Source organism: Rhinatrema bivittatum, chromosome 6 (assembly GCF_901001135.1).
Source record: "Rhinatrema bivittatum chromosome 6, aRhiBiv1.1, whole genome shotgun sequence".
Taxonomy (NCBI): domain Eukaryota; kingdom Metazoa; phylum Chordata; class Amphibia; order Gymnophiona; family Rhinatrematidae; genus Rhinatrema; species Rhinatrema bivittatum.
Window position 1 is genome coordinate 193,169,976 of NC_042620.1, and position 22,912 is coordinate 193,192,887.

At 44.0% G+C, this 22,912-nt stretch overlaps 1 protein-coding gene across 1 annotated transcript in view; it reads left to right on the forward strand.

Annotated features, from left to right (window-relative positions):
* Nucleotides 1-22,912, forward strand: part of ADAM23 (ADAM metallopeptidase domain 23) — a 600,522-nt gene that overhangs the window by 409,718 nt on the left and 167,892 nt on the right. Inside the window, 1 exon segment of the mRNA XM_029606344.1 lies at nt 1,906-2,011. Coding sequence (XP_029462204.1) covers nt 1,906-2,011 — 106 coding nt within the window.

The window sequence follows — 22,912 nt, forward strand, 5'->3', positions numbered from 1 at the left end:
AATTCTTTCTTAGCCTGCCTTATCAATGTTTTACACTTAACTTGACAATGCTTATGCTGTTTCCTATTTTCTTCACATGGATTCTTTTTCCAATTTTTGAAGGATGTTTTTTAGACTAAAATAGCCTCTTTCACCTCACTTTTTAACCATGCCAGTAATCATTTTGTCTTCCTTCCATCTTTCTTAATGTGTGGAATACATCTGGACTGCGCTTCAAATATTGTATTTTTAAACAATATCCACGCCTGTTGTACACTTTTAACCTTTGCAGCTGTACCTTTCAGTTTTTTTTCTAACTATTTTCCTCATTTTATCAGTTTCCCTTTTGAAAATGTAGTGTTAGAACTGTAGATTTACATATTGTCCCCCTTCCAGTCATTAGTTCAAATTTGATCATGTTATGGTCACTATTGCCAAATGGCCCCACCTCCGTTACCTCTCTCACCAAATCCTGCGTTCCACTAAGAGTTAAATCTAAAATAGCTCCCTCTCTCATTGGTTCCTGAGCCAATTTCTCCATGAAGCAGCCGTTTATTCCATTCAGGAATGGACTACCTTTGCTTTTATTGGAACCTCTCTGTTGGAATGCCCTAGCTTTCCTGTTTCATTAGTATCCTTCGAAGATACCATCCTCCAATCCATGCACTGCTGAGTGATTTTCTCGTTTCCACCTTGTTCTAGTTTAAATGCTGCTCTATCTCCTTTGTAAAAGTTAGCACCAGCAGCCTGGTTCCACTCTGGTTTAAGGTGGAGCTGGTCCTTTTGAAAAAGTCTCCCCCTTCCCCAAAAGGTTGCCCACATCCTTACAAAACAAACTCCCTCTTCCCTGCACCATCGACTCACCCACACATTGAGACTCTAGAGTTCTACATGCCTCTGGGGACTTGTACTTGGAACAGAGAGCATTTCAGAGAATGCCACACTGGAGGTTCTGGATTTCAGCTTTCTACCTAAAATCCTAAATTTGGCTTCCGGAACTTCTCTGTCACATATTCCTCTGTTGTTGGTGTCCACATAAACCATGTCAGCCGGCTCCTCTCCAGCACTGTCTAAAATCCTATCTAGGTGACACGTGAGATCTGCCACCTTCGCACCAGGCAGGCAAGTTACCAGGCGGTTCTCACATCTGCCAGCCACCCAGCTATCTACATTTCTAATAATCGAATCACCAACTATGATGGCCGACCTAACCTTCCTTCCTAGGCAGTAGCCCTGAGAAACTCGTCCTCAGTGCAGGAGGATAGTGCATTAACTGGAGAGCAGATCCTTGCTACAGGATCACTTCCTGATACACCAGGGTGATGTGCTCCAACCAGGAGACCTTTCTGATATAAGGCTGCATCTGGGCTGCCAGACTGGATTTGGGACTTGGCTATTATGTCCCTGAAGGTTTCATCAGTGTACCTATCTGTCTGCCACAGCTCCTCCAGGTCTGCTACTCCTAGCCTCCAGAGATTGGACTCGTTCTCTGAGAGTCAAAATTAAGCACAGTGTTAGTGGCTCAAAGCACACTTTGTTTTTTCCTGTAAATGAAATTTTGTTTTCTAATCATTTCTTTAAGTTTTAAAGCTAGGAACTGGAGAATCTCTGTTTTCCCACTCTATCCAATATGGAATGGCTGAACAAAATGGTGACTGTTCAGTGCTCTTAGTTTCACTTTCACCTAAAAAAAATAATAAGGTAATCAATCCATGCAGCTACCAGTTGAGTTAGGCAGGTTGTAAAAGTGCTGAAACATGATTGGCCCTGCTCCTTCCTTGTCTCATCCTCACCCAGCTGCTCTCTGATGTCTTGAAATAAAAAAAAAATACATTGCTTGCTGAACTGCATAGCTTTATCCAGTCTCTAATTTTCAAGAAGAGTGCATTTTAATTTCTCAGGCTTCTTTGCTGTCTTTTCCAACAGAAGCTGCCGGGTCTGACAAATTCTGTTATGAGAAGCTTAATACCGAAGGCTCTGAGAGAGGAAACTGTGGGAAGGATGGAAATCGATGGGTCCAGTGCAACAAGCAGTAAGTTCCATATTTCTGTTAACAGCCACTTAAAATCTGTTTCAAATATGATATTTGTTAAATTAAAGGGTAAATGACAAGATGAGAGAAATATAGAAAGTATCCCACAAATGATATAACTTATGACGTTTCCTTTTATAATTGGTAGACAGCATGATCCAAAACACATGTGAATGAGCAACTTAGCTGATTTTTTATCTGGGTTCTAATTTTGGAATTATGTAAGACTAACAGGTGGGGGTGAGGGTCTGGTTTAAGTTGCATTCCCAGGCAATTAGATGATGATATTTTTTTAGTATTATGTAAAGCCTGTTGGCTTTGTTATGCAATATTAGAAATATTCCAGAGATGGAAAGTTCAATGGAGTCATGGTTATGTAAGAGTGACAAGAGGGTCTATCCTGTAAAGGGTGAATCAGTAGACTACCACTATAAATGGTAACTCAATGAGTCACTAGGGGGAAGAAAAAAATTGAGAGGTATCTTAAAGTCACCGAGAGAGAGCAACCAAGGGGCTGGGTTCTTCTGGGGTCCATTGGATCCATAGGAGAAAGTGCTCTCTGAGTGGTGAAGGATGGACTAAGGAAGAATCTGGGAAAGGACTGCCTTTCATAAGCCTGCAACTAGTGAGTAATTTAGAGTGAGAAAAGGGTATTCTGCAAGTTTTTCCTGTTCGGACTGAAGAGATAAATGCCTTTCTGGGAAGACCTTGGGTTCCTGCATAAGCTGCATAAGGATTTGTGCCAAGGCTTTTCTTGCTCGTAGAATTTGAAGCATTGTTTTAAACATAGAAACATAGAAATGACGGCAGAAGAAGACCAATCGGTCCATCCAGTCTGCCCAGCAAGCTTCACACTTCTTTTTTCTCATACTTATCTGTTTCTCTTGGCTCTTAGTAACCTTAGGTTCTATTTCCTTTTCACCCCCACCATTAATGGAGAGAGCAGTGATGGAGCTGCTTCCAAGTGAAATATTAAGTTTGATTAGTTGGTTAAGCAGCAGCATAGCTCTCTGCCTTTGAAGCAGAGAGCAATGCTGGATATGCGTGAAGTATTAGTTTTTCTTCTCCCCTGCCGATGTAGCAGAGAGCTATGCTGGATATGCATTGAAAGTGAAGTATGCCTTGAAAGTCACATTAACTATCATCTAATATTGAAATGCCTAATAATTGGTAATTGAATAAGCCTAATAATTGGTAATACCTATAGCCCATGAACCCATCCCTGTTTTTTTGTTGTTTTTTTTTCTTTTTTTAATTTGGAGATGGCAGCCCTCCATCCTTCCGCTCCGTGAAGGTGGAACACCAACCACTGGCCACTGGCATCCCGCTCCGTGAATGCCTCTGTGGCTACTGCCTCTCCGTGCAGTGTTTTGCTGCCTCTTCTTTATACGCTTCCTCTAGACCTGATGGATCCACAGTGTTTATCCAACGCCCCTTTGAAGTCCTTCGCAGTTTTTGACTTCACCACTTCCTCCGGAAGGGCATTCCAGGCATCCACCACTCTCTCCGTGAAGAAATACTTCCTGACATTGGTTCTTAATCTTCCTCCTTGGAGCCTCAGCTCGTGACCTCTGGTTCTGCTGATTTTTTTCTGACGGAAAAGGTTTGTCGTTGTCTTTGGATCGTTAAAGTTTTTCAAGTATCTGAAAGTCTGAATCATATCACCCCTGCTCCTCCTTTCCTCCAGGGTGTACATATTTAGATTCTTCAATCTCTCCTCGTATGACATCCGATGAAGACCCTCCACCTTTCTGGTCGCCCTTCTCTGCACCGCTTCAATCTTGTCTCTGTCTCTTTGTAGATACGGTCTTCAGAACTGAACACAGTACTCCAGGTGAGGCCTCTCCAAGGACCTGTACAAGGGGATAATCACTTCCCTTTTCTTACTCGATATTCTTTTCTTACTCGATATTCTTTTCTTACTCGATCGAAATATCAAATATCGATATATAAATATAAAAATATTGAAATATCGGTACTCTATACTCTTTACTTACTCGATATTCTTACTCGATATTTTGTTCTTGGATTTTTGTTTGTCGGACAGTGCCTAGTTTTATATTTTCTAAGCTTTGATTTTGTCAGTAAACTTTTTTTGTTTGGGACAAATCTCCTTGAGTTGATCCCTTTTAGGGCCTTACTCTGTCTCCATCACCAAATCTGCATTTCCCAATTGTACAACGAGTGAGTTAGTGTTCAGCAGGGATTGAAAGTGTGACCCTTTTCCCAAGGGAACTTACAATTATAATTGTTATTATTAAGATTGCTCCTTTTTGCCTTTGGAAACTGTCAGTCAGGCACTAAAATTGGTGACTAGATCCTCCACATAAAAGGCAACTGCATATATGGGAGGACAGCTTAATGACAATAAAATTTGTTTTTTCTTGTCGAGTTTCTGATATTCTCCTAAAGAGGGTGCAGTACAAAATGTTTACAAGCATTGTAAAATAACATTAACTAGAAACACTGTCATGTCCTGTAGTATATGAAAGAACAAGCGTTTTGTATCCAGTTCCTTATCTATGGTGTGCAGTAAACTAGCCATTTTTGAGGAAGCATGTGTAAGGGAAGTAGACCCTTGTGCTGTGGTGTGGTTGGCACTACCTAGTGAACGACCCCTCTAGGTCCACCCCGACAGCTGGCGAACATGCCCTCAGATGGGACTGGTTAGGAGCTTCACCTTTACAAGCCTCTTTCCCCGCAGATTGAGCCCTTGAGTTCCAGAGGTCGGCGGGGCTTAGGTGATGGTCCCACAGGGCAAGGAATGGGAGAGCATCCAGGGCCAAGCTGAGGTCTGGGCAGACAGCAATCAGAGAGATACTAGATATAGGCCAAAGGTGGGGTAGGCAGTGAATAGAACGTAGTCCAGGTCCAGGCAGAGGTCAGTGATGGGCAGAAGGCAAAAGAGCAGTCCAGGTCCAAGCAGAGGTCAAACTGAGAAGTCAGTCAGAGACTAGGGCAGGAGCAAGGCAGGGGTGACTGGAAAAGGCAGGGCACGCTGGACAAGGCAAGGATGAAGGAACACAACAACAACATGCACTGATAGACATGAAGCCCGTTGCTGAGGCGAGTTGCTGAAGCCGCGACTCGGTTAAAATATCCAGCCACGTGATGTCATTGGGGAGCACCAGAGCTGGACTTTCCCACTGTGGAGCCTTTAAGAGTCTGTGTGCCCAAGAAACAGCACAGCACGATGGAGAAAGCAGTGCTTGCTGATGGCGTCCATGCCATGAGGGAGGGGTCAGCATTGGGGGTGACTGCAGCCAGCCACTGGTCAACCTTGCAGCCAGCCAAACATAACAGCATGTTATGTACCTCTTTGAAACCAGTTCACAGCTTAAGTCACTTGCCATCTACATTGCATCATTAACCTATAATTATGGTCCCAGGACATGCAACTACATAAGTGCAATATTGTGAATATTAATATGAAAAATAAGATGTCAGGAGATATAACAGAAATTATAGCCACCATCAAACTAGCTAGCCTAACCCGTCACCACGTGGAGCTATCAAATTTATTTATATTTATTTAAAAACTTTTCTAGGGAGACCTAAGATGGCCGCCGCACGGTGAACAAGCAGTCTCTCGAGCTCCGCGTCTTTTTCCTGCTGGCTAAACCTGAAGTGCTTCTTTTTGTACTTTATTCGCCTTTATGCCACACACAAAGCGTAAGGCCAGAATTAGAGAGGCGATGGCCTCTACTCCTGTTATTTCCACTAGACAGACGAGAATCGAGGATGTGCTGCCAGGTTTGCTGACTGAGCCGGTGAGGGGGGCCGCTGGCGATAATGGCGGTGAGCGAACGCCATACGCCCAGGCCGACGAGATCTCACTAAGTCCCGGCGAGCCGACTATCCCCTCTCTATCATGCAAGCCCCCGGATTGTGAAGGGGGAGAACAGCTGCGAGAAACCTCACTGAACCAACCTCCAGGAACATCGGAGGATCCCCGGAGAAGCGGTTTGAACACTCTACCGGCTTCGGAGAGCCTAGAAAGTGCAGGCTCCAGGGGAGGAACGCCTGGTTCAGAACGAGAGGAGAGAGATGAGGGGAACCTTCAGGATACAGGAGGTGAGGAAAAGACATTACACGTATTATTACAACATTCTATAATAACCCCAAAAAAGATTACATCTGAAGAAATTTGGAAGGCGTTGATGCAAATGAACAAAGCTATAGTAGATTTAACTAACGTTGTGAAACAGAATATAGAAACATCTAAGCGCTTGGAGAAAGAAGTGCAGAAACATGACTCACATATTGTATTGCTGGAGCAAGATATCAGTAACATCAAGGAAGTGAATACCAACCTAATAAAATCAGATTCATATGTTAATGGAAAGATAGATTTTTTGGAGAACCAACTAAGAAGAAATAACTTAAGAATACTAAACTTTCCAAAAACAAAATGGCTACCATTAAGGGACTTAATTAAAAGTTACTTTAAAAATGTTTTACTTTTTACGGAAGAAATACCAACCGTGACAAGAATGTATTACACTTTTGGAGGGAAAGTGAAAGAGAGAGAACATCAAGAAGCCTTGTCGGAAGAAATTATCTCCCCTGATAATTTAACAGACTTTATTGAAAAATCTTATGAAGCAAGAATTACAGAACGAGCAACTGTTTCTTTAACCTTTCTACAAATGTCAGATAGAGATGAAGTGCTGAGGAGATCCTTTAAGAAACAGTCTGAATTGTTTTATGATTACCAAGTTAGAGTATTCCCGGATGTTACAAGAAAAATTCAAGAAAAAAGAAAAGCCTTTCTTTCCTTGAGGAATGAAATAGTAGCTAGGGGTGCAAAATTTTTCTTAAAATACCCCTGTCGGTGTATTTTGGTACACAACAATAACAGATATGTATTTACTGAATTGGAACAATTGCGTGTATATCTAGACTCTCACTCTGATTAATATCCTGAAGTGTTAGCTTGAAGTAGTATATTCAGCAAATAACCGTGCGTTAATATTATTTGGAAATTGCCTCTATTATTCGCTATATTTTCCTGGGTCTCCCATTTACTTATAATATGGGAACTATTTGCTTTTTTGGAAATGTATTACTTGAGAAAGTTGTATTTGTTTTTTTTCCCTATTTACTTGTTAAAGTTTCAATGTTTTGAAATATTTGAAAAATTCAATAAATAAAAAAAAAAAAAATAAAAAAAAACAAAAAACTTTTCTATACCGTTGCTAAGTTAAATACCATCGCAACGGTTTACATGTAGGCACATATTTAATGAGGGTAAAAGCGTACTATAGTACATTCTAACAGGTGCCGTTAAAGGTTCGGTTACAATATATCATTAGACATAGACATTTCGCAAAGTAGTTCATGACCAGTTGTACCAAAGGTACTTACACGGGTAGTTTTATCACAATAGTATTATAGTTATGTTTGTTGTGGTGTAGAGTTCATAGACTAATCTATTGTAAAGTTCTACTTACTGTGTGTCTGTGCCTTTCTGTTTTTCTGAATAATTTCTCTCTATTCTTTCGTCTCTTTGTAAAATGCTTGTTTAAAAGCCATGGGGTAGATTTTTAAAAACGGCGCGTTCGCGTTCTTTTGTTCGCACTCCAGGCGCAAACAAAAGTACGCTGGATTTTAGTAGATACGCGCGTATCTTCTAAAATCCAGGATCGGCGCGTGCAAGGCTGCCGATTTTGGGCAGCCGGCACGCGCCGAGCCATGCAGCCTGCCTCCGTTCCCTCCGAGGCCGGTCCGAAATCGGAGCGGCCTCGGAGGGAACTTTCTTTTGCCCTCCCATCACCTTCCCCTCCCTTCCTCTACCTAACCCACCCCTCCCGGCCCTATCTAAACCCCCCCCCTACCTTTATCCGTGGATTTACGCCTCCCGGAGGGAGACGTAAATCCATGTGCGCCAGCGGGCTGCTGGCGCGCCGAGACGCGATCCAGGGGTGGTTCCGGAGGGCGCAGCCACGCCCCCGAACCGCCCCAGCCCGAAACCACGCCCCCGGGCCCGCCCACAAAACGCCGCACCGATTGGCCCCGCCCCCGACACCCCCCCGACTGAAAACCCCGGGACTTACGCGAGTCCCTGGGATCTGTGCGCGCTGGCGGCCTATCGAAAATAGGCACGCCGGCGCGCAAGGCCCTGCTCGCGTAAATCCGGGCGGATTTACGCGAGCAGGGCTTTTAAAATCCGCCACCATGTTTTTAAACTTTTCTTGAATGTCTTTAGATCATTTTGTAGTCTGATCTCTGGAGGCATTGTGTTCCAGATTATGGGTCCTGCTAGTGATAGGGCTCTCTCTCTCACTTGGGTCAGTCTTGCTGTTTTAACTGATGGAATGGTTAGGAGTGCTTTATTTGCTGATCGGAGATTCCTGTGTGGCGTGTGTACCCGTAATGCTGTGTTTAGCCAATCTGATGAAATTTATTGACAAATGTCCAACCAGGTGAGGTGAGACCCGAAGACAATAAAATGTAAAAACTATGTAAGTTTGCATCAAGAAAATGAAGGGTGTTTGTAAAGATCTGTCTTCAGATAGGCAATAAGCAGCAGCAGTTTCCAGCGTTGCTCCCTAGAAGCTCTTCATTGGAAGCCTTTGCTTCCAAAGTAGTTCCCTAGCAACAGCACAAGCACCAAGGCCTGAGTCGTGGTATGTTGCTACCATGATCCAAACTTATGAGAAAATATTTTGGAATTAAGCTTTGGAATTCATTGTCAGAGGATGTGTTCAAGGCAGTTAGTACAGATGGGTTTAAAAAAGGTTTGGATAAGTTCCTGGAGAAGTCTATAAACTGCTATTAATCAATAAGGAATAGCCACTGCTTGTTACCAGCATTATTAGCTTGGGATCTATTTAATGTTTGGGTACTAGCCAGGTTCTTGTGACTTAGATTGGCCATTGTTGGAAACAGGATACTGGGCTTGATGAACCCTTGGTCTGACAGTATTTCATATCTTATGTTCTTATGAAGGTACTGGGAGGGTTAGTGTTGGGGAAGTGGGGCCCTAGAGGGTAGGATTTCTAAAAGGTTAGATGGGAGCAAGGAGATGGGACGGGGGGAGAGACGAGCCCTGTCCCTTTTATTAGTAGTATTATGAAATGGAGGGTTTTTGTGTTGAGGACGCTAAAGGCTTGTCCCAGTAGGACCAACCATTTGGAGCTTGGGTGGGAGGGAGGGAGGAGGTTGTGATAGGGACCTAAGCTCGTGATCTTTTTTTTTTTTTTTTTAAGTCCCGCAGCTCGGCACTTAACCAGCAATATTCTTTTGAATATTGCCAATTCAAGGCTAAGTTATATGGGAACATGATCCCGGATAACTTTAGACTTGTTCTCAGGCATTATCTTGAGTTATCCAAATAACTTCATTGGCTAGCTTCAAATATTGGAGTTACCCAGATAGCTTATTTGACTAACTCAACCCTACCCCAAAACGCCCCTTTTTTATTCAGCTAAATTATAGCCAGATGACTTTTCCAGCTAACTTTTAGATGGATAAGCAAGAGGCGTATTCAAAAGTTGTCATGTATCCAGGTAACATATCTGGTTTATTCTCTGGTTTCTTGTCTTGGAATTGATATTAATTATTCTTGTGCACCTTTGTTGATTGTGCTATCATGGTGAATGCTCCCTTACTTGGAACACTGCTCCTTCTCTCCAACCTCACAAAAATAGTCCTTTCTTCTGCATTTGAAACATTTCACATCTGGTAGAAAGGGCTATTTTGTACGAGAGTGCAAGCAAGAACAAACCCAAGCCTGGGGAGTATAGGAAGCCCACAAGCTGTGCAAGAGAAGTTAATCAGGGCTGAGATATGTTCATGGCATAAGGTGTTCTTAACAGAATTCTCCCTGACACTTAGATTGATTCTGGTGCAACACATCACATGACACAATGTGGGTTACTTTTCCATGTTGAAGAAAAATAACAGAAACATTAAATACATCATAATGGCAGATGAGATGACCATGCTGGCAACTGGGAAAGACGTAGCCTACGCGAAGACTGTCAGTAATCATGAAAAGTTAAGTAAATTTGTTGCAAGGAATATGATATGTACTGGTAATTAAGCATGGAGTGCCATCTGTACTGCAATATATTGAGAAGAAGAGAAAAATTATTTTTGATGGCTGTAGATGATGTCTTCATGATAAGGAAGGGAACATGCTCAGAGAGGCAGGCATAACTGTTTGTCGTAAATATAACACTTCAACTACCAAGTGACAACAATTGTGAAGACCATATATTGATACTGCATAACACCAACATGCCCTTGAGAATAAAGCATAAAAAAAATAGTTACTAGCCCCCAAAAGAGCATCTTCAAAATTGCCTGGGAAGCTTGCAGTGTAATTTTCAAAGGGAAATTCCCCTCAAAGTTTCTCTTTGAAAATTCAGAGCCAGAAATTTATACCTAGTTTCATACATGTACTTTATCCTCGCTATATATAGCCCTATATTCGTGGCCACATTTAAGAGGGACAGTTTTCAAATGGAGCAATCTAACCTTTAGAATTTGTCCTTTAACTGTGTAGAAGATACCAATTTTCTGGATAATGTTTCCTAATTAAAACAGTGGTATATGGAGACAAATATTTTTTTTAGATATATATTTGGGGGCAATTTTCAAATAGCCCATGCAGTTGCAAACTACATGGGTGTTTTTAATTAGCATATTTTATGCAGATTTTCAAAGGCAAACACTGTGTGTTGTTCCCCTTTGAAAATTAGCAGCCACAAAGTATACATGCTAAAAGAGTGTGTATTTTGTGCCTGCAATTTGTGTAGGTGATCGAGCAAAGACAAATGGTGCACATATAGTTGACAATCAACCGCACACATACTGTTTTGCTTCCCTGCTCTAAACATGCCCATTGGAACACATCTTTTTAAGACAGCTAAAAGTGCACACACAGTAGAAACCACAAATACTTTTAGCCATATTTGCAGAAAACAATTTTCACCCAGGCCATTTTACCTGGCTAAATATCTTTGAAAATTGCTCTCTTGGGGAGCAATAATCACAATTGCCCGTGTACTCCATGGGTATTTTTATCCACAGGTTTTGCACCAATAATCAAAACAAAACTCCTCACAGGCTTTTGCTTTTACCCCTGGAAAAATTACCTGCTTGTATTGCACCTGCTTTCTCTGCACATCATTTCCTGTTAGAAACATATGCAGTTAGGTTTGAATAATCAAATCTATGTGCCTAGTGTCTTTCTCACCCCCAGAAATGCCTTCAGAATCCACAAATAAAGTATGTGCCTTCTTGAACAAAGCACATCATTTTCTGCAGACAGGTTGGGCAGTATCAAAGTCTCTATTTATGCAGTTAAAAGTTTTTTAATTGCAGAAAGGATTTGAATATTTCTCTCTTGGTGGGTGAAGTAGCCTAGTGTTAAGAGCAGTGGGCTAAGAACCAGTGAAGGTCCAAGAAAACAAACCGGTAACCGATCCAATATGGCTAGCAGCAAAGAACAACGAGGTGGAATCGGTAAAACATGGACTTTATTGAAACTTGCCCGACTCTGGCCGAGTTTCGCTCTACGAGCTGCCTCAGGGGCTTTTTGAACCACTTGAATTGGCTCAGATCAGTGCAGGTATCATATGTGTCGTAGTTGAAGAGACATGAGTAAGCAAGCTGAATATCAACCTGTTCTAAGAACAGATACTTTCAACCATAGATCACTATGCAGGCAGTATATCGTAATTCTTGGATAGAACGGCATGCAGCTACTCGCCGCCCTAGCAAATGCTATGAAAAATTTACTAAAGCTGTTTCTCCATATACCAGAATGGCAAAAAGCAGGCAGGCCAATCCCCACAAGTGTATTATGCATCTATGCCAAAAGATGGAAACTGAGTAAAAGCTGAAGTCACAGATATATAGCTCTGCCCCATCAGCCTGCCAGTATTCTACATCTCCAGCAGACAGATATGCATTTCCCTACTGGAGACTGCCTGTAAAGTAGAGTTTCTAGAGCAGACGAACGACTTCATTGCACCACTTGCCTCCTAAGGTGATACCGTCAGGTCCCTTCCTTAATTGAGAGCCGTGAGTCTGATAGCTTTATATGGCGTGGACTTTAAAAAAAAAAATAGTGGCTGTAGACCGAGAGAGGCTTGGCGGTGAAGGCTTTTGCCCTCTTCCCCCATAGCCAGAGATCCATTCCTACTTTCAGTCAGGGAGGGTTGAAAATAAGTAAAGATAAATAAATAAATACGTTTTTGTGAGGTTCTCCTTCATTCTTATCGGGCCTTCCTTTTTGGCATTCATGTTTGGTGCCTATCTGCTCACATCTCTGGGGAGTTAGTGAGGGGTGGAGGCAGTGTAAGCTTGACTGGTTGAACAGCCTATTGGCAAGGCCCCACTTCCAGGCTTCTATTTCTGGCTGCGAGGGAGACCATGGCAGTTCCTTCATGCACTTTTTGTATGTGATGGTGCACGCAGATCCACGTCTCCTCTTGTGCTCATACTTACATGGCCTATCGGTGTGCGTGTTTTGTAGAGTGACTGTGCATGCATTGTGCATATATTGTATATGTATTTAAGCACATAGCTAAGCATATTTTGCGTGTATAGTACGTTGAGCGCATATTGAAAGTATATTCGCATAGTTAAGCGCATAGTTGTGCACGTAGTTAAATGCATACTTGGCCACGTAGCTAAGAGTGTATCATACTGAGGCACACGTTAACTAGCATGCCATGGCGCCGTCATCAAAGAAGTCTAAGCGATTACCAATTTGTGCTGCATGCCATATAAGGGCAATATAGCCGGAGCTTTCTGCGATGCTTGAGGTGATTTGCCCTCTGCTGATTTTGCTGACACTGGTTCATCCCCTCGGTCTGAGGGGAGTGAGGTTGGAGGTGACACAACATGGATGGTACCCTTCGGTTGATCCACTGGCAGAGATGTCTTCAGGAGAGTCTCGTTCACAGGACATCAGATTTGGACCTATGGGGCCTGGCATGGACCCATCCTCCTTTTCCTGTGTGGAATTTTTCCAGGGACTACAGATCTTTCTATAAGGGCGTCCTTCAAAGATGGTAGTAATGTCTCCTAAATCAGAATCGCATGCTTGGGGCCCCCCTTTGTCCGCCACTGCATGCAAATGCCATGGCACGGCACAAAAATCCATGGTGGTGATCGAGGTGATGTGATTCAAGATGACACTGATGATGATTTGGGTTACTCCACCCTTGAGGAAGGGGAAATTCCCTTGGATTTAGAACTATATAGAAATCTTCTCCATTTCTTTTGTAGGGAGGAGTTGCCAGGTCCTATTTCTCTGACTCTGAAGATGCTTGGGGTGGCTGGGAGTAACTCTTGGGGTGTGCAGAAGGACTCCATATTGGTTACTCTATGCAAGGCTTCATATTTCTTTCCCCTTCTGGATGCAATTCAAGAGTTGATTGACCTTGAATGACGTGCACTAGAGGCAAGCTTTAAAGGTGGACATGCCTTGGTGGGATTATATCCCTTGGATCCACAGGCAAGGGAAGAGTTGCATTTTCCAAAAGTGGATGCATTGGTGTATTCTGTCACTAAGCAAACTCCCATTCCGGTGGAAGGAGGGGCAGCTCTAAAGGATGCTCAGGATAGAAGGATTGAAGCTATCCTTAAGCAAGCCTTTGAAGCCATGGCGATTAATTTGCAAATTGCTTCTTATTGTTCCCTGGTGGCTGGAGCTACTCTGTGTCTCTCTCAGGAGTCTGGGGGAACAGTTTCGGATGGCAGAACAGTAATTTATTTATTTTATTTATTTCGGGTTTTTATATACCGGCATTCGAGAACGCAGTCCCATCATGCTGGTTCACATAAAACAAGGGTGTATCGTAAACATAAACTAAAACAATGGTGCAGAAAAAGGCAGTTACATATAACAGGGTGATTAGAACTTGGCAGAGGAAGAAGAGAAAGGACAGGTCATTAATTCAAACATATAAACGATAGCGGAGATGGTTAATCATGGTGTAGGTGAAGGTAGGGATTGGTATGGATGAAATAGATCAGTTTGAGTCCGGGAATGCTTGTGTGAATATCCATGTCTTTAGTCTTTTTTTGAAGGTTGAGATGCATGTTTCCAGTCTGAGTTTGAGGGGATGGTGTTCCATAACGGTGGAATGGCTGTCGAGAATGCCCGATCTCTTAGTGTGATGTGTCTGGTAGATTTGGGCGGTGGTACCTGTAGCGTTCCTTTGTATGCATCTCTTGTTGGTCTTGATGAATTATGTAGTTGGAGAGGGATCTGTAGGTCGATGGGAGCCAATAGGTGGATATTTTTGTATGTGGTAAGGATGGCCTTGTATATTATTCTAAAGTGTATAGGTAACCAATGGAGGCTCTTTAGGATGGGGGTTATGTGATCCCTTCTCCTGGAATTGGTCAGTATTCGTGCAGCTGCATTTTGTACCATCTGAAGTGGTTTGGTATAAGAAGCGGGAAGACCAAGTAGGATGGTGTTACAATAGTCTAATTTTGAAAAAATGATTGCTTGCAGGATGGTTCTGAAATCTTGGGCATGGAAAAGAGGTCTAATTCTTTTCAGCACTTGTAGTTGGTAGAAACAGTCTTTAGTTGTTTTGTTGATAGTGGCTTTGAAATTCAGGCGATTGTCAATTAGGACTCCTAGGTCTCTCACTTGTGTGATTGTTGGTGTGTCTTGTTGTGTCGAGGTGATGGTGCTGTTCTCAGAGGTGATGAGCAGGAGTTCAGTTTTGCCGGAATTTAGTACCAGGTTGAGGCTGGTGAGGAGGAGTTGAATTTTTTGAAGGCATGTGTTCCAGTAAGTCAGCGTTTTTGCAAGGGAATCCTTAATGGGGATCAGGACCTGGATATCATCAGCGTACAGGAAATGTTTGAGGTTGAGGTCGGTGAGAAGTTGGCATAACGGTATGAGGTAAATATTAAATAAAGTAGGAGACAGGGAAGAGCCCTGTGGGACTCCTACTGATGAAGGGTGTTGTGCGGATTCTTTGTTCTGTAGCTTGACCTTAAATCTTCTGTTGCTGAGAAATGATATGAACCAGGAGAGTGCTGTGCCTGAGATACCCAAGGAGGCTAGTTGGTTAATGAGTAGGGAATGGTTAACGGTGTCAAAGGCTGACGAAAGGTCCAGTAGGATCAGTAAGAAGGCTTGTCCTTTATCAAGGCCCAGGATGAGGTGATCTGTCAAGGAGATGAGGAGGGACTCCGTGCTAAGTGTTTTGCGGAATCCGTATTGTGATGGGAATAGGAGGTTGTTTTCTTCTAAGTAGTTTGAGAGTTGGGTGTTTACCAATTTCTCCATGATCTTGGCTATGAAGGGGAGGTTGGCGATTGGTCGGTAGTTGTTTGGGTCATTAGGATCTAGGTTTGGTTTCTTGAGTAGTGGTTTGAGCGAGGCCAATTTGAGGTCATCTGGGTAAGATCCTTGTGTTATTGAGCAGTTTATGATGTCTGACAGGGATTTGGAGATAGTGTCCGGAATTGATAGAAGCAGTTTCGAGGGGATGTGATCTGATGGGTGTGAGGATGGTTTCATTTTCCGTAGAATATCTTGGATCTCGATGGAGGAAGTAATGGAAGTAATGGAAGTAATGGAACCGGGGGTAGCCTTCTTAGCTGATGCAGTCTGTGACTTTGTTCGCACTGCCACCAGAGGAGTAGCTTCCATAATAGCAGCTATACGTCAGCTGTGGCTACACAATTTATCGGCCCACGTTATTTTAAGTCCAATCTCTTCAAACTACCCTTCAAGGGTTCTCTCTTGTTTTGCAGTGAGTTGGAGAAGATGGCAAATAGATGGGGAGAAGCTCAGGTCTCTCATTTGCCGGAGGATAAGAAGCTGGCTTCAGGGCCTTTTCGGGCAAGTGGCCGCTCTCGAAATTTCAGGCGATTTCCTCTTTAAAGGGGCGCTTCCTCTCAGAGACCTCATTTCTTTAGTAGGTCTCAGTCCTTTCACCTAAGAAGGCCTTGGAAGGATGAGAGCTCTGGGAATGGAATCTTTCGATCTTCCCAATGAAGTTTGCAAACTCACCTGCTGGTGCAGGAGTTAGGCAGCCATCTATCTTGCTTTTATCAGAGGTGAGTCCAGATCACATCAGACCTGTGGGTCCTGGAAGTGATTTGGGGTGGCTATGCTCTAGAATTTCTTCGCATTCCTCTGGATGTCATTATGATCTTCCATGCAACTCCCCTCAGAAAGAAGGCAGTAGTGGAAACTACATTGAGAATATTTTTGGACCTGAAGGCCATAATTCCTGTTCCCTAATCGCAACAAAATATACGTGGCTATTCCATCTATTTTGTCGTACCCAAGAAAGAGAGGTTCTTTCGACCCATTCTGGATCTCAAAGGAGTCAATTGTCATTTGCGGGTCACTCATTTCCGAATGGAGACTGTACGCTCCATAATAATGGCAATATAATCGAGGTAATACCTCACGTCTCTGATCTGACAGAGGCATATCTGCATATTCCCATTTTCCAGGAATATCAACAGTTCCTAAGGTTTGCATTCTAGGACATCATTACCAGTTTCAGGTCTTGCCTTTCTGGCTGGCCACTGCACCCTCAACCTTTTCCATGGTCATGGTGGTAGTAGCAGCAACCTTGCACAAACTTAGCATCCTAGTTCACCCATATCTGGACGACTGGCTGAATTTGAGCCAAAAGCGTGGAGAAAAGTCACCGGGCCTCTCACAAGTGATCTTCTTACTGCAGGATCTAGGTTGGGTGGTGAACTTGGCCAAGAGCAGCTTTCAACCATCTCAGACACTGGAGTATCTTGGCATTCACTTTGATATGAAGCAGGGCAGAGTGTATCTGCCAGAGAATTGAATTCAGAAGTTGATTACTCAAGTTCAAACCCTGAGAAAAGGAATGTTTGCCCAACAGTATGGTCTTACCTTCAGGTCCTGGGTGAGGATGCATATGCGACCTCTTCAACTCACATTGCTTTTCCCTTCCTTTCACTAGAGTCCACAGTCGCAGAACTATGTGTTGAGGCTTTTCTTACTGTTGAAGGTGAGCGTCCAATTCCAGTAGTTACAGGTGGATCATCTCAGGAAGTGTTTCCTTGGAGATGCCGAATTAGTTAGTGCTCATGATGGATGCAAGCCTCTTGGGTTGGGGGCTCACTGTCAGGAATTGATTGTCCAAGGTCGCTGGAATACCGTGGAGCATCAAGCGATTGCAAGCATAGGCAGTACGGCTGGTGTGCCTGCGGTTCACCATGTGTCTAGAGGCTCGGGTGGTCCATATGTCAGACAATGCAACAAAGGTACAGCTTTGGACTGTGCCTTCTTTTTTGCCAAAACTGGTTTTGGAGTTTCATTTCAATCAATCCATTTCCTTGCCCACATTGGACAGGGACAGAGATAAGAATGAATATCATCTTTTGCTTACCTTGGGACAACAAGCACCATTTGCTGCAGTACTTGGAGATTACTAAATCTATCCAGAAGTTTGATCGCCTGTTTGTGCTCCATGGTAAGGGTAAACAGGGTGAACCAGCGATGCGAGCAACTATAATCCGTTGGGTTAAGGAAGTCATCTCAGCTGCCTATATGGATGCCGAGATTCCTTTTCCGAAGCAGATTAGGCCACATTCCGTGAAGGCTCAGGCGGTATCGTGGGTGGAAATTCGATTATTGTTTCCTGTTGAGATTTGCCAAGTGGTGTCGTGGTCATCATTATACACCTTTTCCAAGCATTACCGCTTGGATGTTCGGGCTCAAGAAGACACTGCTGTTATGGTTTTGAGGTGTTGGAGTGGATTCTTGGGAACTGCGGTGATGACCGCGCCCACGGGGAGGAGCCCCATGAAGAGCCGCAGTACTGGGCTAGACTCGAGACACGCAAACACAGAGATTTGTCTTTTATTATACAGCTTGAAGATACCACCAGAGGTGGCAGTAGTGAGGTGATCCAGTAGTAGCAGTCCAGGGACCCTCTGCAGAAAGGACCGGTCTCACAGTGATAGGTGTTAGCAGCACACGGGTGGTATAGGGAATTCCGGTTGCAGGTTCCCAGGGCTGAGCTGTAGATGAGACAGACTGAATAAAGATTAGATTACTCACTAAATTAGTAACTGTATAGATGTAGATCCCAGCAGGCAGAAGTAGTTGAATACAGGCACCGAGGCAGGGAGAGCAGGCCCTCGAGGAGCGAGTACCTGATCCCTGATAGGCACATGAAAGAAAGCAAAGGGCCCCCGAGGAGCAGGTACCCAGGTTAGAGAATACCCCGAAGGGCAGAGAGAGCTTCCAGCGGCAGCAAGGAAGTGGCAGAGTAGTTCAGACTGGAGGCGTATCCAATCCTTGCTAACTCAATTTGTTAGCAAACGAAGGGCAGGCTAAATACCCGGATGGCATGATGTCACTCGAGGGGAACACCCCCGAGGTTCCCGCCATGATGTGGATAAAGACGTGGGTGGCGCACGCATCCTAGGAGGCCCTCAGGAGAAACATGGCGGATAGCCTTGCCATAGCCGTTCCGGGGACGCCGGAGAGTGCAGCAAGCAGAAGCGGCGGTAGCCATCTTCCCAAGGCTAGCGGGGAGAGCAGAGAGAAAAGTGAGGCACAGAGGTCGAAGCTGTCTGAGACCAGACGCAACAACTGCGTTCACACGGGCGGGGTTGACTGGACCGTAGGCAGCCTCCTGTCCTGTTCGGGACTAGTTTTGGAAAACTGCCTGAGTGCAGTGGAAGGAGAAATTACTGCATACCTGATAATTTCCTTTCCTCTAAGGCAGTGGTTCTCAACAGGTGTCGGGACACACTAGTGTGTCGCAAATCCCAGGAGGTGTGTCGCAGAGCCAGCAGAAGGCTGATCTGGACATGTATTGGCTGACTTCTCTTTTATTGGATATCACAGGAAGCTACTCTTGCTTCCTTCTCCTCTTCCTGGTGAGTGGGAAGTTGTTCCTTCCTCCTTCACCCAGATCAAAGCGCAATATCACCAACTCTGATTCATATGGGCCCGGCAGGACACCAATTTTATCTTCCTCTGCCTGGCCTGGCAGTGAGGCTGCTGATGTTCTCTTCATCCCATGAGGCCTGATGTGAAAGCAGGAGCATAAGGGAGAAAGGTGCATGTTCTGTAGATCCACTGCTGCTGCCTCCTCATCTTCCTCTCCTTATGCTTCCTGCCCTCATCTGCTGTTGATAAGGCGGGAGGGAACTCTACTGGCTGGGAATCAGAAGGAAGGGAAAATGTACTATGCAGGAAGGCATGGGGAGATAGGAGGTCAAGAGTCTGCTAGGCAGGAAGGCATGAGGAAATAGGAAGCCAGAGGTGGGGAAAGGAGGTTGGGGTTGCTGGGTAGGGAGAGGCAGAGGAGGGAGGGGTTGAAGGCTTCTGGGCAGGGAAGAGAGATGGACGTGGAGAGATGGAGGTGTGGGGTGGCTGAGTTGGGGCGAGGGGAGTGGGGGATGCAGATCAGGTAGGGGTAGGAAAGAGATGGTCAGAGGTATTCTGGGGTAGGGAATGGGAAAGGGAAGGGCAGAAAGAGTTGAACAAGGGAGACAGGGATTACGAAGTAGATGATGTAGGTTGGGGGTGTCGAATGCTGGACAGGGATATGAGCATGTGAAGGGATGATTGAGTAGCTGGGAGGAGTGATGGGGGCATGGAGGGGAGTGACGCTACAAGGGCCATACTATGTCAGTTTTGAAAATTTGCAATTCTTCTCTTTTTGAACTTTGCTTAGTGTAGGAGGAAATATATTTTCGTTTCTAGTCTTCAGTTTTGCACTGCATGCAGAAAGTGGTCTTGGAATTTCCATTCCAGGTTTTGTTTGCACATTTGTAATTTGTGGTCTTTTATTCTATATATGGTGAAGGCAGGTTTGTGTTCTGTGTGTATGTGACTGAGAGGGAGGTTCTTAACTAGAGGTTTGTATAAGTCTTATTTGTTGTATTTTCTCAAAATTATATTGCACTAGTAGTGAACTGCTGCCTTTTCATGGGTAGGGCTATTGCTGGTTCATTTCTTGGAGGTATGGCAGGTTAGATACACATGTACAGAGTAGGGTTTGTTTGTTTTATTTTACAATGCACCTGGTAATAGAGGCAGTTTGTGATGGTGTTATTAAGATGACACCAAAATCAGAATATCTTTTTTTGTATGGTGAGTTGTACAGGGAAATGTCTTAGCTCTGCTCTGCATGCATTGTTAGGCAGTGGGGGACTCCTATGGAGGCAGAGCATATGCTTATATTAAGTCCCATGATGGTTATGTATTCAATGTGTCACGCATGTGAGCATCATCTCTCAGGTTTGTCCTGATAGAAAAAAGGTTGAGAACCACTGCTGTAAGGAAGGTTGACCAATCCTTGACCTGCCTTTGGCTGCCGATTTTTGTCTTTGGTTTGCCCTCTAGTTGCAGACATTGCAGAGTGGTGTTCCTGTTTTTCATTTGAAGACTGGTAAGTGGCTTAACCGCTTAGTGACTGTTAATTCTTTTGGCTGAGCTCAGTGTTCAGTTGGAAGCAAGAGTAGTTGATTGTTAATAACCATGTTCAAGTATTTTTAATTTGTCCACAGTTTGTTTTTTTCAGAGAATACTGATAGGCTGATGTTGGGGCAGAGCTATATAACCGTGTCTTCAGCTCCTCCATCTGCTGGTAGAGTTAACCCACTAATCTATATCAAAACCCCATGCATGCATCATGCTAAAATATGATAAGTATGAATATAGCATAAACCATAAAGACTAGGTTCTTGAGTTATGGACATGTCCATGATGAATCTGTACATTTTATTTTAGAAAGATATGAAAATGAAAAAGGCTGCATTAAATAAAATATGCAAACAAAATGCTCTCTCATTTTAGCACTGACATACTAAGGGGGGGGGGGGCAAGGGGCAGGCCACCCCAGGTGACCGCCAGGAGGTTGGTGCCATCCACTGTTTCCTCTGAACTGAGCGTGTGTGCGGCTGCACACAACTTTTGTCACACTCGCGTAGGAAGATCAGTAGGGCCATGATGGAGCTCATCCTACCACGTCCTGAAGAAAACAAGATATTTGTAAACCTCCAGGTGCTCTTTCTCCTTCTTGCCCATGTGGCCCCAGAACAAAAACATTGCCGGAGCCACGCAGGCAGGATGGAGTGGAGCATCAGCCCACATACAAAAGAGGAGCAGCATCTGTGGCAGGGCCACCACAGATTCCATCTCACGGCGGCCCGAGAAGATCGGAATTTTTTGTGATTGGCAGATGTTATCTTTGGAAGTGTGTATTACATATTTGTATTTTGTTCTTCGGGCTTTCCATTTTCTTTTTGTCTGCATGCTTCTGTTTCTAATTTGTAGTCCCTTATTCTGTATTAGGTAAAGGGTCTGTCTGTGATCTGCATGTGTAACTGAGGTGCGGTATTTCTGCTTGCATGTAATTTTTCTGTAGGGCTTTGTAGTAGTGCGACTTGTTCTGTTAACCCTAGTGTAGGTAGTGTATTAGTGTTCTAGGGCATGGTATAATATTTGCATTTCTGCCTTATAGATAAGGCTGCTGCTGTGTAAGTTCTGAGATAGTGCTGGTATGGTACGGAATGGTATGGCAAGATACTAGTTTTTGTTTTTACTTTGTTTTGCAAAGTGTTTGGCAGTTAAGGGTTTGCAGTTTGGAGTGGAGGAGTAGCCTAGTGCTTAGAGCAGCGGGACACAAACCAGGGAGACCAGGGTCAAGTCACTTTACCCTCCATTGCCTCAGGTACAAACTTACAGGGTCATTTATCATATCGTGTTATGGTGTTTTCGCATGCGAAAAATGCCGTAACACATGCGAAAAGCACCATAACGCATGGTGCAATGCTAATTTTAAAAGGGGAAGGATTCAGTCAGGGGTGGGAGTTTTGTAAATGCACAATATCGCACAGTTTTAACGCCGAAAATAACTACACCTTTTTCATTAGCGTTAAACTGTGCGGTCAGGCGATATGCCCATAACGCAAATTGCGATTTTTTTTTTTTTTTTTTTTCCCCCAAATTACATTTTTGGCATTTTTAGGCTGGGGAAGGGCTGGAGATGTGGGAAGAGAGGAGGAGGGAGAGAGAGAGAGAGCCTCTGTGGGTGGCACCATAGTAGGCAACTATTTATGCTACTATAGGAGGCCCACCTAGTAACTCGAGGTGAGGTTTAGGTAGTAGTGTAAGGGTTAGGGGCCACTTTTTTATTCAGAGTGAGATGTACGAATAGAACAGTACACTCTTGTGAAGATTTGATGTCCTTTGGAGTGAGGAAGCTCACACAAAGATGAGATTTGTACATTGTTCTCTCAACCTAGCTTGATGGACTCTCTCTCTCCTAAGATAATGCACATTGTGATAAATAAGCTATTACTAAAGGTTTAACCAGAAAAGCTTTAGCAGACATATTTACCACAGAGTCAGGCTGTGCTTCTTCCAATCCCTGGGAAGTTTCCTTATTTCTCCTTCCTTGGGTAGTTGAAAATAACAGCGAACCGTAAGCACCACCCACTGTTCCGATGTTTTGCTTCTCCAAAGCGGTCATAGAATCTCCACTTTGAACTTGCCCTGCCGTATTCACAGGTGGGACTGCCTCGTGGGCTATTTCCTCCATAAACGCCTTCCATCCTGGGTTTATGGCCACCTCAGATGTGCCGGCATAGGCTGGTGGGGAAGGAGTCGCCAGTGCTCCAGGGCTCAAGGATGTCTCGCCGAGCAGCGTCAGAACTTGCTCCTCCTTAAGCAATCTCCGAAGTGGTGCAGAATTCTTTAATCATTATTTGTGTCATGGTGGGTTTAAGGGGGGTCGAGGCTCCGTCCCTTACCTTCCCCTTTCTCTTAGTTTGAGGCATTTTTAGATTTGTGGAAATAATCTTTCACCAACGACTCAGGAGCTCTGACACATCGCGTCCTATCTTCTTGGCGCCATTTTGTTCTCCTCCATTGTGGAATGCTATATCGCTGCTGGA